At 42.5% G+C, this 18986-nt stretch overlaps 1 protein-coding gene across 1 annotated transcript in view; it reads right to left on the reverse strand.

The window, feature by feature from the left end:
• The window catches only part of LOC310876627 (uncharacterized protein C14orf132), a gene marked incomplete at both ends in the record, with an annotated part of 46518 nt that extends 36715 nt beyond the window's left edge, over positions 1-9803 (reverse strand). Inside the window, one exon of the mRNA XM_083790213.1 lies at positions 9777-9803. Within this exon, the coding sequence (XP_083646339.1) occupies positions 9777-9803 (27 nt within the window). The remainder of the gene's footprint in view (positions 1-9776) is intronic.
• Between the last annotated feature and the right edge of the window lie 9183 nt (positions 9804-18986).

The following is an 18986-nucleotide window of genomic DNA, read 5'->3' on the forward strand; positions in this document are numbered from 1 at the left end:
TTTCCTAAGTTTGTTTCTTTCAAACTTGCCTTTTCTTTTTTTTCTTTGATTTGTTAGTTAGTAACAGTTTTCACAGTGGGTTCAGTTTAATTTTGGTGTTCCGTGTGCGGCCAGCCGCTGTGCTGGGCGCATTGTTAATTTGTTTGGTAAACAATGAATGCGGTAATACCAGGACTGACAAGGAAACACGGCATTAAGATTGCCTCTGCTATTCCTTGTTCAGTAGAACAATGTGGGTTAGCTGTCGGAGAAGTTATTGGGTACAACAATGTGAAATCTGCCGCGCGCATGAATGGCGCGGTGGTGATTTTTGTTGACAGTGTTGACAAAGTGCACGTTTTAGTGGAACGTGGCGTTGTGATAAACGGATCACTTGTTTCTGTGTCTCCCCTTTCTACACCGTCCAAAAGAGTCATGATCTCTAATGTCCCGCCGTTCATCAATGACGCCGATTTGGCGAGAGAATTGTCCAGGTATGGAAAGATTATTTCATCGATAAAAAAGCTACCGTCGGGATGCAAGTCCCCGCTACTGAAGCACGTTGTTTCGCATAGACGGCAGGTCCTTATGATCCTGAATAGGACAGATGAGGAACTTAATCTGGCGTTTAGCGTCAAAGTCGATGATTTTAATTATACAGTGTATGCAACTTCTGGCACTATGAAGTGCTTTAAATGTGGACTGGAGGGGCACTTGGCCCGTGCGTGTCCTGGAGGAGACACAGACCCACCCACTGAACGGGGGGAGGAGGAGGGGGCTGCGGGGGGTGCGCAGCAGAGTCAGGATGGTGTGAGTGAGGAGCAGATAGTCCAGGCACCGGTGCCTAAGGCTAGGGTCAGGGCTAAGGTTACAGTTCATGACCAACCTACCCCTGTCGCAACGGGGACAGAGCAGGCACCTGATACAGAACAGGCAACGGGTTCAGGAGAACAGGAGAAACAGAAAGACAGTGAAAGACAGGCACAGAGCACAGCAGGTGTCAGTCAGAAAGGAAGTGTGGGTGTTGATGAAACAGTTCAGATGGATACAACTGCAGAGGTTAATACTCTCAAAAGAAAAGGGAAAGATAATAAGGGCACTCAAGCCAAAAAAGGATTTAAGTCAGATATTCTCACCCAGAAGGAGAAACAGACAGAGTGTGTGTCTAAAGACATAGAGGTTGAGGAGGTGGTGGAGGAGGAGGGGGGGGGAGAGGAGGAGGAGGAAGAAGAGGAGGAGGGAGGAGTTGAAGAATGGGGGGATTGTGATGACAGTGAGTTGTCTCAATGCAGTTTTCCAAGTCAGCCTGTATTTGGTCCACTGTCTGTTCAGGATAAACATTATGATATCAGGCAAATTCAAAGGTTTCTGCAGACAACAAAAAATATGAAAAATGTAGAAGTTGCAGAACATTTTGGGGATGTAAATCTGTTTATAAAATCTGTCAGATCTCAGATGAAAGACAAGTCAGAGAATGGTTATACCTCTCAAGAGGTGTACAGACTGAAAAAAATGGTTCAGAAGCTCAAATCCAGGTTAAATGGAGGCTCAAATGCTAAACAAGACTAGCTGTCTTCTGTGGGTTTTGTTTTTGTTTGTTTTTTTCACATTAGAAGTCATGAGTGATTTCAGGGTTGCCACACTTAATTTAAATGGTGCCAGAGGTGTGAAGAAAAGAGCAAGTTTTTTTGAATTGGTCAAGTTAAAAAATATTAATGTGTGTTTAGTGCAGGAAACGCACAGTGACACTCTGAATGAGACTGACTGGAGGATGGAGTGGGAAGGAGAGGTTATTTTAAGCCACCTTCATAACAACAGTGGTGGAGTGGCACTTCTTTTTTCCAAGGACTTTGCGCCAAAATCATTTGAGGTTGAGGAAATCGTAAAGGGCAGATTTATAGTTGTCAGGGCCAAGTATGAATTATTTTCTATGGTTTTTATTAATGTATATGCTCCTAATTTGGGAAATGCTAGAGTTCATTTTTTAAATGAACTCAGCAACTTTTTGAATCTGTGTGGGCCTGAGGAATATTTATACCTGGCTGGTGATTTTAATTGTACTGAAAATGATCAGGTTGACCGTAACCATGTTGAGCCTCATGGTCCCTCTAAAGCAGCCATGCAGCGGCTGGTGGAAACAAACAGTTTAACTGATGTTTGGAGAGAATTTCATGGCAAGCAAAGACAGTATACATGGGTCCAGAGCAGAGACAGTTATTTTTCTATGGCCAGATTGGACAGATTATATTGTTTTAAGCATCATTTTAGCATTTTTAAAAAGTGTATTATACTGCCTGTTGGGTTTTCAGATCACTCAATGGTACTGTGTAATGTTTTTATTGCTAATGTAAAGCACAGATCTGCATACTGGCATTTTAACACTGCTCTTTTATTAGATGTGCATTTTAAAGAGAGTTTTATTTTTCTTTGGAGTGGGCATCAATCCAGAAAGAGTGATTTTATTTCCTTGAAACAATGGTGGGATTGTGGAAAGGTGGAAATCAAGCAGTTTTGTCAACAGTACACTTTCAATGTCTCCCGTGACATCACCAGATCCATGAATGATCTGGAGATTGAAATCGTGGAGCTGCAGAATGTAGCATCCACAGGAAATCGAGGCAGTATTGATGACCTCAAATACAAAAAAGCCGTTTTGGCTGACCTGCTGGGCTCTAAGGCGCAGGGGGCGCTGGTCCGGTCGCGGTTCCAGAGCGAGGCTCTAATGGACTCACCGTCAAAGTTTTTCTTTGGTCTGGAGAAGAAGAAGGGACAGAGCAGGTTCATCCATGCTCTGCGCTCCGACGACGGACAACTGCTCACTGAGGCCAGTGACATCCGCCAGAGAGCAGTGGACTTTTATTCCCACCTGTACAACAGTGAGTACAGCGAGGATGAGGAGGCTTTCGATCTGTTCTGCAGTGGGCTGCCCAAGGTATCAAAGGGGACCAACAAAGAGATGGAGGGTCCTCTGACTACAGAGGAGCTACATGCAGCGCTGCAGAGTATGCAAGGGGGTAAGGCCCCTGGCATAGATGGACTACCACCTGAGTTCTTTAAGGCTTTTTGGGACACTCTTAAAGGAGACATTGTGGATGTCTACAATGAATGCTTTCAAGACTCTTTTCTGCCCCAGAGCTGCAGGAGGGCAGTATTGACTTTATTGCCAAAGAAGGGTGACCTACAGGAGATAAAGAACTGGCGGCCGGTCTCTCTATTGTGCACGGAGTATAAGCTGCTTTCCAAAGCCCTGGCGAACAGGCTGAAGAAGGTGTTGGAGCAGGTCGTCCACCGGACCCAGACATACTGCGTGCCCGGCAGGTCCATAGTTGACAATGTGTCACTAATTCGGGATCTTTTGGACGTCTCCGGTTCTTTGGGTTTAGATGTCGGGCTGGTCTCATTGGACCAGGAAAAGGCTTTTGATCGTACTGAGCACTGTTACCTCTGGAAAGTGTTACAGAGGTACGGCCTCAGTGACGGTTTTATTGCCAGGATCAAGGTGATGTATGAAGACATTGAAAGTGTATTGAAATTCAATGGGGGTCTATGTAAACCTTTTAAAGCAACACGGGGAATTAGGCAGGGGTGTGCAATGTCTGGTATGCTCTACTCTCTGTCAATTGAACCCTTGTTGCACAACATTCGCTCCAAGGTTAATGGTTTAAGTTTTTCTAATACACGTTTTATTTTATCTGCATATGCAGATGATGTTGTTATCATCATTAAAAATCAAGATGATGTCACGAAGTTGGGGAATATTGTTGAAACTTTTGGTAATATTTCCTCTGCAAAAGTGAACTGGGCCAAAAGTGAGGCCTTGGCAGTTGGAAGTTGGTCTGCAGGTTTGCCTAAGCTGCCAGGAGGGTTAATGTGGAGGAGGGGAGGCTTGAAGTACCTGGGGGTTTATTTGGGCGATAAACAAACCGAAGAAAAGAACTGGGAAGGAGTGGTGGAAAAGGTGGAGGGAAAACTGGCAAAGTGGAGGTGGCTATTACCACAAATGTCATACAGAGGAAGAGTTCTGATTATTAACAACCTAGTGGCATCAACTCTTTGGCACAGGCTGAAATGTATGGAGCCCCCTGCTGGTCTGTTAAATAAAGTGCAATCAATAATGGTTAATTTCTTTTGGGACAAACTGCATTGGGTTTCACAGAGTGTACTTTATCTGTCAAAAGAGGAGGGGGGTCAGGGGCTAATTCACCTCGAAAGCAGAACAGCAGCTTTTAGGTTACAGCACGTACAACGGTACCTCACGGGAGGCTCTGAAGTGGTTTGGAAACCAATAATGGACATTATTTTAAGGAAAGTAGCAGGGTTGGGGTTAGATGCTTCTTTGTTTTTGGTAGACTGTAAATGTTTTAGGTTGTGTGATTTGTCTCCTTTTTATCAGGGGCTTTTTAGAGCCTGGTCGCTTTTTAAATGGAACAGACTGGAGCCTGCATCTTCGTTGTACTGGCTCCTAGAGGAGCCTTTAACGCACGGGGCCCGACTGGATGTGCAGGATGGAAGCAGACCGGGGCTCACACAGCGTCTGGTGTCAGCTGGGACAGTAAAATTCAAGCATGTTGTGGATGTAGCTGGTCCAGGACTCTACAACACAGAGGCAGCAGCCTCCTTGCTGGGTCTAAGATCAAGGCGGCACACAAGAGACATTCTAAACGAATGGATTAAGAGGCTGAGTAAGGAGGAACTGGATATGCTACCGGACTATTTTAGTGGGGTGGAGCATCCTGATGGAGGGGATCCGTTCCCTGAGTTGGGTCTTGAAGTGGACCAAACTGGTTTGGTGGGGTTTTTTTCGAGACCCCAAAGTGAGACCACTACAGACTTGTACATGCTGAGGGGGAAGGCATTGTACAAACACTGTGTAAAGGCTTTGAACAAAACACAGCTGAGTGGGAAAACAGACACTGTATGGAGAGAGACTTTAAAGATGGACGATGTTCGCAAACCAGTTTGGAGGGTGCTTTATAAGCCACCTCTAAACAAGAGATCAGGAGATCTACAGTGGAGGATTTTGAAGGGGGCGCTGGGCGTTAACAGTTTTGTCTCTAAGATAAATCCCTCAGTGTCCACTAAGTGCCCTTTCTGTGATGAGCCGGAAACCATTTTTCATTGTTTCATGGAATGTTTCAGGTTACAAGCTTTATTTGACACTTTAAAAGTGTTTTTTTCATGTTGTGATGAGGACTGGTGTGAAATGGGTTTTATTCTTGGTGCTGGTTACAGCAAGGACAATGCAAAGAAGTGGCAGGTTTTAAATTTTGTAGTGGGACAGGCTAAACTGGCCATTTACAAAACTAGAAAGAACCAAATGTTGAATGGTTCAGGGGTGGAGCTCTTGCCAATGTTTAAGGCGTTGGTAAAGGCCAGAGTCAGAGTGGACTTTAGGTTCTATTCACTTATGAATGATCTCGATTTTTTTGTGTTTCAGTGGTGCTTTAATGAGGCGCTGTGTTCTGTTGTGGAGGAACAGTTGGTTTTTAATTATGTATTGTTATAGGTTTGAGCTATTTTTGAATTGATGTCATGCTTTTAAAACTATTGTAATGTAATTTAATAGAAAATAAAGGATTTTTAAAAAATCAAAAAAAAAATCTCTCTCTCATTAGCAGGCAACAGTGCAGCACTGTCTCTCTCTCTCTGTTTCTGGCACAACAGCGCCCCTACTGGTACTCATACTGGTGCTCATTAACCAACACAGGTGAACAACACATAGGTGAACAACACATAGGTGAACACGGACATTGCTGTTCCTTGGAGTGGTCGCACCACTCAAAAATGTCTGAGAAGCTCTGCAAACCAGAGACTTGGATTGCACAAAACAACAACAACCCTGAATCTTAATGCTAGGGCAGCATTGCCACAACTTTTAAAAACAAGTGTCCTATTTTAATGTCCCTAGAGCAAGAGGCAGCATACAGCTTAACTGAAGTTTAGCATCGCATTGCAGCTAAAAGCTACAGTACACCATTTCTTGGGAAAAGACAAATTGCATTCGTCACAGAAAAGAGAATGCAAATGAATTAGCAAAGAATAAAAGGCCTTGATGTCCTGTGCATCCCTTAATTTCAATGTGATATAGATGGGAAAGCAATAACGGAAGCCTTGATTGCAATTATGTGCGAAAGAATTGCCCCTCAACTTTAGGTAAGCACCCTTCATCGTCTGTCAGGAGCAAGTAAGTGCAGACGTTAATTTGAACGAGAGTTCCAAAATGAAGGATGCGATTTAAGACGGAAGTAATTTGTCTTCACCGTCGGCTCTCATTATACTGTAAGTAAGGACAGCCAAGTCTAACAGAGATGATAGCACATTGTTATTCGTGCCCTATCTTATCTCTCTGTTCCCAACAACAATACCTTTGAATCGTACAAAATAAATGGTTCTGTTTTGTTTAGTATACTGACCGATACATCGGTTTGGCTGATAGAGTAATTCAGGTATCGGCAATTATGCAGCTGTCACGGTTTTTAACCACTTTCAACATGGTGTCCCTAATATGGGCATGCTATTCATATGGGAAAAACGTTCAAAAATAGCTGCTCTACAAGCTCTCAATGTATCGCATCGCAACGCATTGTGAGCTGGAATCAGCTTGAAATGCGATGAAGCATCGGGATCGCCAGAATCGTCATCGGACTCAAAAATCAGTGTGACTCAATCAATCAATCAATCAATCAATCAAATTGGTCTATTTGATTTGGTTCCATTTGAGCGAACTGGATACATTAACACCAAGTATTGTACTGTTGGATATTGTCTGTTCTCTCTGCCGTCTCCCTTCTGTCTCTGTCCACTAACCATATATACGGACCGGCCATTTTGATCTATACTTCACATTCAGACAAAATAGCCAATATAGCCAGTGAATATGGTTGATTGTGTCATTGAAAGAGCTGCCATTGGTTTCTTTAGAGAGAGAAGTTGAAAACCAAAGTTATGTCGATCCGACGGATGAGTAGACAGGCAGTTATTTCCTTTTAGCGTGGCTCCTCATGTGGGAGCGTATAGCCCTATCTATCCCTGGGACCCACAGTCCTCCACAGATCAAAAGGTCCCATGCACACATTTAAACATCACAACCACTCCACAAGAATGCAAGATGACACGGTGACTTTGAACATATTGGATTACAGATTCAGAAACATAGCTTAAGATTTATACCGGTATAGTGGTGTGACCGTGTCAGTGTGTTATTCAAAGTGCAGTAGTGCCTATCGGTTCACAAAGTGAGGTCTGTGGACACCCAGGTCCCAGGGGTCCTTGAATGGAATATGTACTACCCGCTGATGTATTTGAGTCACAGAGTTTGTAAAACATTCCTTAACCGTGAATGAAGAATCCAAATATGACGAAAATCTAGATTAATGGAATTAATTAGAGATCTGATTTAACAATAACTAAACTATTGACAAATTATTGACAAATGCTGACTCGCTGGCACAAATATATTTTCAGATCAAGGTCTGTGGCCGAATACTTTTTTTAATTAGAATTTGGGGGTCACCACTGAGGTAGTGAATATTACTTAAACATGCATACTTATATCTGCAGACCTGAACATATTGGACATCCAATTGCATTATTAGTTTCATCTCACTGGGTGTTTGTAGGGATCTGTTATGTCATGGATGCATCATCTGCCTCTCTCTCGCCTCTTGTCTTTCCAAAGCCTGAGTCAGCCAGGAAGGGCCAAGGTCTGTCTGTCTGTCTGTCTGTCTGTCTGTCTGTCTGTCTGTCGACAGCATCCACAATGTATTTTCTATAATAATAATACATATATGCACCAGCAAATCCCTAGAGTTTGGATGTTTATCAATATTTTCTCTACAACATTATTAAACACCTTCCTCCCCTGCGGAAAAAATAACAATAGTGTCTGTCTGTCTGTCTGTCTGTCTGTCTGTCTGTCTGTCTGTCTGTCAGTCAATCCATTTGTATGGCAGATTGTCTATCAGTCATGCTGTCACACTGATATTGAAATGCATTTGGGATGGCGAGATGGGAGAAATATCCATGAAATCATGATGTACGACTTGCAGATCCCATAGTTTATTATCTTAAGAAAGGTATTGTGAGAGACGCATTGATGCACTCCATGTCAAATTATGCCATCCCCTTTGGGCATTAAAGGGGAATGCAAATTGATGTATAGCCACTCTGGGCTTTGGATATGAAATTTTTATAAGCACAGCTGAGCAGTATTCTCAGCTGAGACTCTGAGTGATGTCTGATGGACAGCCTCACGTACAGAAGTGCCTATTCACACGGTGGCTAATGAAAAGTGACAGTCATAGGTCAGCAGTTGTATTTATTTCAGAAGTGTCAAACTCAGGGCAACAGCCATTCATTTTACTCTAGGGCTGCAACTATCAATTATTTTCTTAGTGATTATGCTATTGATACATTTTTTTGTTTAATCAAATAATTATTTTTATTTTTATAATTGATTTAATTGAATGATGACTTATTAACTATCACTGTTATGTCTCTTTTTCTCTATTATCTTACTTTCAATGTTTCCTTACAGTGTATTTCTTTCATGTTGCCGTCACCATCTGTTTTTCTGTTTGTCACTCCTGTCCATGTATTGATTAATTTATGCTGTGTCCTGGTGTTAAAAATAGCAGATCTATGTCTCTGCATGTCACCCTTATTATTTCTCTCTCCCTCTTTCACTCACTCGCTCATCTGCTCTCACACACACACACACACACACACACACACACACACACACACACACACACACACACACACACACACACTCACTCACTCACTCACTCACTCACTCACTCACTCACTCACTCACTCACTCACTCACTCACTCACTCACTCACCCACTCACCCACTCTACTACTGATTCTCTCAATCTGTCTGTCTTTCTTTTTCTCCCCCTCATCATGCATGCACCTGACCTGCTGCCTGTCTCACAGTTCCACACAAAACCGCTGCTGCTGCTGCTGGGTTCTGGAGGAACAGCTAAGCCATATGGATATTGGGCTGTCGGTCACTTTGATGCAATTGGAGACGTCTTGTAAACTCTATTACGATTTACGATTTATTATAGGCCACAGCCTAATAATATAACCTATAGTGCAGACCTATAATCACCAGGTAACAGGATAAAACCAGGAGAAGACTTCTCTATAGGCTATGCTATGTTTTCCATGGAGATCTGATCTGGAACTCAATTTACTCAAACGAACTGCACTTTCCGTGGATATTTGCGTATTAACTTTATGGCCATTCTAATTGCATAAGCTAGATCAAATCGTATTATACATCCACTTTTTTTTTTAATGATTGAGGAATTCCTGCTATATGGAGTATGGACATAAGCCTATAAATCAGACATAATCAAAAATATGCGCGTTTGCGCGTTGCACGCACCGATGGCGCGCGCATATTGTTGCCATTGATTAGCCTACAAAAGCATAAACAAACAAATTATTAAATGTAGGGCTTGCCGCTTGACTAATCAGAGAATGCGTGTATAGTAGGCTACAATATTATGTTTTGCCTATATATACGTGAGCACATACCAATTTCGAGTCGCCATGAATACAATTAAGTTATAGTTCGATGACGATATAGACTTCAATATATTTTCAAAATTAAGTTTAACAATTAAGGATATATAGCCTGAGTAACTTCACCTGCGTCATGCAGTCAGTGTGCCACCTTGAGGAATACAAATGTCTGCAATTTCTTTTTCAAATGAGTAAAATGACCTGGACACGCACAATATGACTTTTAAAACACCCCATAAAATGTTAAGGCCATGCACTTACTTGCGCTGCCATGAACGAGAGATCCATGCTGATTGGGGTTTGATGACAGTCTAAACTAGAATAGTGTCGATTCGTCCTGGTCGACATTAAAACTCGCTCGCAGTCAGAAACAGCATCCTCCAGTCTAGCCTGCGCGTCGCGTTGCGTTGTAGTGGCATAAATCGGTTACCGTGTCTTTTTTGTTTTACCGTAGAGTGCGTAGACTTTACATGGAGGCTGAGAGCGCAACAGCATCTCAGAAACAGAGATGGAGCGCGCCACCGAGGAGAGAAGTGAGAGATGGAGGGAGACAGCTAGGGGGGAGAGAGAGCGAGAAGGAGAGAGAGAGAGAGAGAGAGAGAGAGAGAGAGAGAGAGAGAGAGAGAGAGAGAGAGAGAGAGAGAGGGAGAGAGGGAGAGAGGGAGAGAGGGAGAGAGGGAGAGAGAGAGAGAGGGAGAGGGAGAGAGAGAGTTGAATTTACTCCATAAGTGAATAGTCTTTATGTAGCCTACAGTATGACCCACAACAGGCATGTATTGTAATTTGTTCCCGTTAAAGACTATAGGTCTATAATTATGCGAGGTAAGGTACAGCTATTTTAAAATATGGCTATATTTAATGAAGCTATTTTCACCTTCACCAAGTAATTCATCATCATGTCCTGTTCCAGTGCAGCGGTAAGACAACTGTATGATTAATGACTGTTTGATGAAGGAGTAAATGTTTAATGTGTCTACTCCAGTCTATTTCCAGACACGCAATGATTTTTCTTTCTCTATATCCTCACTCTGACGCACAGCAACAAACGCACACACACGTGTGTGTGTGTGTGTGTGTGTGTGTGTGTGTGTGTGTGTGTGTGTGTGTGTGTGTGTGTGAGAGTGTGGGTGTGTGTCCCTTATCTCTATAAACTTCTTTGGCCTTTTTTACTATTTTGAAAAACATCTTTGAATAGTTCAAATTGCCAATCACAATGTGTTGATATAGAATGTAGATTGGCTATAGTTGAACAATTTTCATGTTTTTTAAAATAGTAAAAAAATATAAAAAATAAAGGCAAAGACGTTTAGGGATAAGGGGTTTAACACTGACGAAAATAGGGCCCCATAGTCTCTGCGAAAATAGCAGAGCTACAAGCTCACTGTGCATCGCATCACGACATCATGCAGTGAGCTTGTGATGTGTTATTTTCTGAGAATAAACGTCTGCCTATATTTACCCCAAATGTTCCCCTAATATGACAGCAGGCCCAGCAGGGATAATAGGGTTCATGCATGTGGCTAAGAGCGACAGGGTGGCCTAGAGGTAGAATATTTTTATAACACGGCTAGTCGGCTACACACCATAATGGCTAATGTGTGCTCAGTGCATGTCTCTATAGCAAGACCTCCAACGTTGCTCTGGGTAAAACCATCTGTGCAGTGAGTTTTGAGTCTGGGTCTGTCTGTGTATGTGACTAACTTCAAGTTGTTGCCTTCTTTGTCTCTGCCCTGACTAATTGTGAATTCCTTGTCATATAGTGCCGTCACTCCCACTCATCTGCTCACTCCCAGTCAGCCAGTCAGAGTGGAGGTTCACACCTGCACTCCATTCGTTTGACCCAGTGACTCAGCCATATTTAAACCCTGCTAGTGTTCTCTGGCAGATTATATCCCTGCCCTCTGCTCCTCAGTCCCACCAGTTTTCCGGCATTTAGTTTATTTTCTTTTTTAACCTGGATATGCCTGGATATTGACATATATTGGATTTGTTTACCTATAGGATTTTTTGTGGACTCTGTTCATTTATCTGTGAGCTGCTGAATTTCAAAAGAAACCCTGTTTAACCTTCAGCCTGTTTCTGTCCGCTTCTGGATCCAGAAATCATATCCTAACACATCAAGTCAAATCACCTTTATTTATATAGCACATTTAAAAAAAATATATACTGCATGATGGTTGTACTTGTACGCCTCTCTGCCAACCAGCCACCGTTTAATTTCATACTGTCCCAGACTCAGTATATGTAGTGAATGGAGACTTTGAAGGAATTTAATGGACTTTTTTTTTTACGTCACAGTGATCTTGACCTTTGGCAACCTATAATACTTCTTCTAATCAGTTCATCCTTGAGTCCAAGTGGACATTTGCTGCCAAATGTTGTGACCTTCCTTCACGGCGTTCCTGAGATATCGTGTTCACAAAGTTGGGACTGATAATCGGATGGACAACCCAAAAACATAATGCCTCCGGGCATGGCAGTCAGCCGATGGAGGACTTCAGCTAAAGTGCTTTCCATTCAAGATTGAAACATGACGACAAAAGCATTGAGGTACTTATTATTTCCTTGAACTCCTGGCAGTGTGCACAAGAAATTTGGCGCCGCTCAGTCCAGCCCTGGAAAAACACATTATCGCACATAACCTCCCTTCTTTCCTTCGGCCTAGGAGAGATAATTATAGTAGAGACTACTGGCTAAATAATGCAGAAACAAACAAGCACTTGATGTTCTCTGAGACATCTATATTTTACTGTACTCTATATGTCCAAATTATATTTTTGTCATGATCAGTCAGACAGTTACAGTCAGACACTTTCACCAGGATAAATCATTTATTGCAATGATATTGCATTCAATGTCATTTTCAAATAATCTATGTGGGGTTAAAGAGTAACTTGATGCTTAACTCATTTAGCTGCAGGGTTAGGTACCCCCTGGAACCCTCCCAAGGACACCTGGGTGTCCCCGTTACCCCTCTTTGAAAACCACTATATTACAACATCCATCAGATTTGTTTTGCATGCAAGGATTAATTTGCCAGAACAATTCCATAGACACCCAATCTCTTAAAATCATCAATATTTCATGACGTGCCTTGACTTTTTATTCTCAGATGCTGGGTTCTTTGAGGTTTGAAAAAGGAACCCTGCAGAGTTACGAATAATCCTCCAAAAGGTATAGAAACTTTTGAAGGAGAACTAACCAGGGAAGATGACATTGATGGATCTCATCATCTCAACATCTTCATTGTGTCACCAGGGGGGCTGGTTGAAGCATGGACCTCTTGAGTTGTTGGTGCTCTGTAATGCTTTTCAGCCATTAGCTGTAGCCAGGGCAAAGTAGAGGTTAATTTTGGAGGAAAGTTTGATTCACTGTTTTCAAGATGTCTGCCACCTAGTGGCGACAGAAAGTACTGCACCAGTATACCGGGCATTTTCTGTGTTGTCGGGCAGATTCATTTCTGTGTTACCGGCATGGAAAGCGTCATTGTAACGATCGGCTATTATTAGCGTTAGCTCACGCTGTTTATCGTTCACCACAAACGTTAACATGTTGGGAGCGATGCGGTACAAAATCACAAATGACATCTGAACCTCGGATGAATCATGAAAACCATGGACAGCGCTCGTAGTTTCAGAGACATGAGTCATTGAAAATCCTACTTTGACTGGAGGTAAACGGGGGGCTGTGTGCAAAGATCCTGGTGCTGGGCCTGATTTTTGGCTAAACCACTTCATATGGTGTAAAGCAGGGGTGTCGAACTCAACTTGGGGCGAGGGTCAAAAGGTCACTTAATGGGGACCACAACCAGTTGTGGACGCACACTCGATGTCTGTCAGTCACTGCTATAATATATATCTATCTATCTTATCTATCTATCTTATCTATCCATCTATCCATCCATCCATGCATGCATGCTCAGACCCAGCCAGCAAGCCACACACATAGTGCTCAGACCCAGCCAGCCAGCCACACACATAGTGCTCAGACCCAGCCAGCCAGCAAGCCACACACATAGTGCTCAGACCCAGCCAGCCACACACATAGCTCCGTAAGGGACAAAAAATCTTCAAAAAACTGAAGAGGCTACTGGAGATTCAAGAACCTGATTTGGACATGATCTGATGCAGGACAATATTATGTCACTATGACAGAAAGAGAAGATGGGTCTGGCCACATTCATTCTCCCCATAATCTCAGTGGAAATTGGGGATGGGGAATATGTTGACAATAGTCGACAGCTTTGCCGATTAATAATCGATTCATTGAACCCACCCCCCATATTAATCAATATCAGATAAAACGTATAAGATTTTATATTATGCACATGCCATGGTCACATAACCATTATATGTTGAGTGCATGCTTTGATGGTTACAGTTTTATAATCAGTTTTGATGAGTAAACCTTTGTGGAGATCTTCTCAGTTCTCATTGTATGCTAGTTACTGCCATTCAGGATGGAAAATGAAATCCATTTGGATTTCGGGAGAAGTAGTTTCATAAGGGGCTGGTATGAAGTACTTGATATAAAGATAACATGTTCAGTTCACTAGTCTACACTCTACTCTACACCTGGCAGAGAAGACTCAGAAGAGTGGCTTTGCTCAACTTGATTTATACTTATATTCTCCACTCTGATGAAGGTACATGTTCGATATATCATGCAGCCTTACTTATTAGCCTATATTTTAGCTTGAGGCAGGCTTGAGGCAGGCGGGCCGCAGAAGACGATGCGGCCAGCGGATCACCAGTTTGACACCGTGAGTGTTACTCTACTGTACTGTACTGAACTGTACTGAACTGTACTGTACTGTACTGTACTGTACTGTACTGTACAGCTGTACTGTACTGTACTGTACTGTACAAGCCCTCCCTGACCTGTGTGTGTGTGTCTGTGTGTTAGGCCGTGCAACAGTGACACTTGGTGGTGAACAAATGCTATAACGCTATCTTCCTACTTGGACAGACAGACCCAGGGACAGACAGACCCAGACCCAGGGACACGCATAGCTGTCTATAGGAGTGGTTGTACCACTAAAAAAAAAAACACGTGTTAGTAGACCTATTAGGACTCACTGTTTACACTCTCAGAGTTAAATAAACACTGAGGACTTTACTGTGGTCTTATTTCCACTAGTTTCTAGAGCTGTTATATATCAGAAAACTGCATTATTGCATCTTACACAAGAAATCCTTTTTAGTCCGTCTCTTTATTCCTCTTCCAATGACTTCCTGACTGTATGGTTAGTAAAAAACCTATTTTCTGTGATATTGGCATCTCAGCAACTGTCCCTCGTAAACACGGCTAATCTTTGAAGCAACAGAGAATGTTTCTCACACACACACACACACACACACACACACACACACACACACACACACACACACACACACACACACACACACACACACACACACACTGTCTGTCCACTTTGGTCATGAAACATCTTGAAAACGACTGGCTGTGCCATGGACTTTGCTTTGCAACTTCATGCTTCATGGCACAGGTGATTTTAGTGACCAAATATTAGTATTGTCACCATTACGACAATAGTTCCACTTGCACACAAGATATCTAAAAATTGAACTGGTTGCCATGAAACATGCTGAGCGCATTAATGCTGCCTGTATGATCAACCCTACTGAATTTGGTAACCCTCTGGCCTTTCCTCTAGATTCTCTCTTAGGCCAAAATGTCCACTTTCTCAAGTTATATTTCAAAATATATTGGGTTGATTGACGTGAGTCTTGCTGAACACATTGTAGTGGCAGTGGCTCAGGAGGGATAGCAGCCACTTGGGAATTGGAAGGCTCCCGGCTCCATCTCCTCCTGGTTTAGTGTCAAGTGTCCTTGAGCAAGATGCTTAACATATACTATAACTATACATATAAGTGCACCATGTACTATATTTATATTCCCTGGAGGATAAATCCTCCTTTCTTCTAGCCTTAGGCCAAAAGACACTTTAAAAAGCATGGTACTTCACTTGAAATAGTTTGCTGTACAATATTCATTCATCCATTCATATTTTAAGGATGGCAATGTGATCAGTTCAAAGTGGTACCACCCACCCGAGCCTTTGAACAGTGCTTTGAACTGATCACAAATTTAGAGTGACGTGTTGTGAGCTTTTAGATCGGCTTGTCATCGTGCGACATGATGTGCAAACCGGGAATAAATCAGTCTTTATATCCTTCCTTCCCTAATCCCTATAGTGTATGTATGTGTTCCTCTCCCTGTGCCAGCTCGTCTTTGTACGCAGTGTCAAGCTTTCAAGCCTTTTTTCTTGCCTAGTTCTATTGCATTACGTACCAATTGTCGTCAGTTAGCATTGGGCTACTGTAGCTTGCTTTAGAACTGTCAACTTAATGCGGTAGTTTTGCGAGTTTAATGTGCAGTTGGGGGTTTTCTGGTTCACTGTCCTCCCAGTGTAGGCTAGCGACAAATAGTAAAAATAGCTGATCTACAAGCTCACATTGTGCAGAAAAGACATATAAGATCTGGAATTTTCACTAATACATTTTATTGCATTAAAAATAAAGTACCTGCCCATCACCACGGAGGTTGTGGGTTCAAATCCACTGTGTTTCATACGAAATGTAGTTGAAATGCCATGTTGAGGAAAAACACAGGGGGTTCAATTAAACGGCAATTAATTTGTTTGTAACACCTGTTTGGTCCTCAACATGGCAGGTTTAAAACTGCATTTGCAACCCATTTATAGAGGGTATGCACGTGACATCATCATCATACCCGGAAGTTTTATGCGGGAACACATACTGACAAACAGAAAAGTCCTATCTGATTGCATTAAACAACATTAAAGGATGTTAAATTCACTTTGACTGTCAGTTGATTTGCCATGCACTTAATGCTTGCAAATTCCTTCTATTGGCCCGTGTTCGGGCGAGGAGGGTGATATTGGTCATTGCACATACTCCTGTGGCCTGGGGGGCGGCACCTGTCAGCGGGGAGTGTTGGGCAGGAGGACTAGGATGAAGACTCTACGTCCTCCTGGTGGAGGCTCCTCACTGGCAGGTGAGTCAGTATAGGATACAACAGTAGTTGGCATAACGATTAAATTGGGGCGAAAAAGGGCTAAAAATGAATTGGCTACTCTAAATTGTATTAAAAAGAATAATAATAATAATAAAATTTTGATTTATTTGCCTATAAGGACCACTATAAGAGTCTTCCGTGGCCAATTGGCAGCTGAGGATGGTTGCTTTAGCCAGAATACTGCCACTTGATACGAGACACATTCTCCATGCGTATATTAAACCTTGGAACTTGTCGTCTTGCTGTCCGGGTCTGCTGTTTGCTTACAGACGAATACTTAACCTTGCTGTCTGAGCCTGCTGCTTGCTTACAGAGGGATGGTGCTTTAATAACTGCACCGAGGGTCTACAAAAGCCAACAGCACAAACGATCAGCCTTGTTTACTTTCCCTGCACACTATCAGACAGACATACTGTATATATCAACATACAATATGAACAGAACTGAAGTAAGATGAACACTAAAACAATAAATTCAATAAATCAAAAAGGAATATAAATATAATTTCTGTTAAAGTATAAAATCTTTGGTCCGACATCTAACAGTCCAACACGCAATAGTCAGAGACCCTACCCAAAACCCTAACCTAACCCTAACTGCACGCGGAAGCACACTCACACTCACGCGGGTGAGTCTTAACCACCCATGTATGTTGCAGTCACGGGTGAGTGTTAACCGGCCACATGCGTCTTAACTGCAGGCCGTGTATGTCGGAGCCACAGGTGTGTGTTAACCGGCCACGTATGTCGGACTATTGGTACATGGGACTTACTTATGCCCCCCAGCCCCTTGAGATGCAGCATCTCATATTCAAGGGGGACTCATAAAACATGAATGAAGATTCATAGAAACATACAGTACACACACACAGATTATTGCGACTGTAGGTCACATTTACTACCAAAACCTGCATTTCCTGTTCATTCCATGTTGATCTGACGCCCCTATGCCAAAGTGCCAGCACGCACACGCATGCACGCTCGCACACACACACACACACACAGCTTGCTCACCCTCTTATATACATCAGTGTATTGTACGTATATGCCATTGCTGGTACTTGTCAGTTTGCCGTAATAACCAATGCGAGTTTGCCGTGCCGAACGTTGCAAAGTTCTCCTTAGCCGACTCAGCACTGTTCGTTATGTACGATACACACAGAATCGTAATTCATGTTTTGGGTTGAGCGTTTTCCCCAGCTGTCACTCAAAGTGGCTCAAAGTGACTATTGATATAAAAAAGGTTGAAAACAACTGACATAAGGGAAAAAACAGGGGCGCCACATGTACACAGACAGACACCGTGATCGATGACACCATGCACTTTGGTGAATTTGACTTGAATTCATATAAAAAAACCGAATACAAAACTCTAAAACTGCTGTTAAGGTAATGACAGGGCAATAGTGCGTCGAGCCAAAAATGTTGTCCAGCCACACAGGTGCCTTGGGATTTCGTGTAAACCTAATATAGTCAATATAGGCCTACTGTATGCATGTATTAATACCAGTAGGGGGTGCCAGAAACAGAGAGAGGGGTAGTGATGTCACTGCTGTGCCTGAGAGAGAGAGAGAGAGAGAGAGAGAGAGAGAGGAATTGCACCACTCGGTTCACACAGGTGTGATTTTTTATATAGACAAGAGATAACACAAACACCAGACTTTAATGCATAATGAACGAGTAACAGACCTAGCATGATGTTAGAATAAATACAGCAGTATAAATACAAAAGTACAGTTTTGAAACATTAACAATAAAGCAACACAGTGGAGTCGAGATGACTCATAATAGGGCGCCATTATGTGTTAAAATGTTGCTAAACTGTTGCAACGCAGCCGTGTATCAAGGATACAAATTCGTTCTGCCATCTAGAAAAACAAGGTACTGTAGGAGTCTTCCACTCTGTTAAAATAATAACTCGCTCCAGATCTCATCAGACAAATCTATGCCAATGTCATCCTCCCAGGCAGACTTGATATGGTTTGGTGACGGCACAGTGAGACAAATTTAGAGATGAGTTGTTTGGAATTAGGATGCTGTTTCAATAATGCATAAAAACAGTGCTCCTGGGGGAAATTATTAAAATGATTTTGATCAAAGTGTCTAAATCAAAGTGAGCTTGTGGGATGGAAAATGCTTCTTTCAGCTCAGTAAATGATGTAAAAGATTCTAAAGATTTTAGAAAATACCGAAAATAACAGATATAGGCCTACAAGGCAAGCTGTAGATTATCGTCTTCTTAGGGCCAACCACTGGAAACCTAGGCTAGAGGTTTAAACTAATTGAGGGTATGTGCATGTATAAAGTGAGCGGCTTGTAGATCGGCTATTTCCGGCGTGGTTAAGATGGTTAAACTTGAGATAGACACATCTCCCTATAGTTGCAGTTCTCATTGCATGTTGGGTCGCAC

The sequence above is a fragment of the Protomyctophum parallelum genome (assembly GCF_964188405.1).
Source record: "Protomyctophum parallelum genome assembly, chromosome: 19".
NCBI lineage: Eukaryota > Metazoa > Chordata > Actinopteri > Myctophiformes > Myctophidae > Protomyctophum > Protomyctophum parallelum.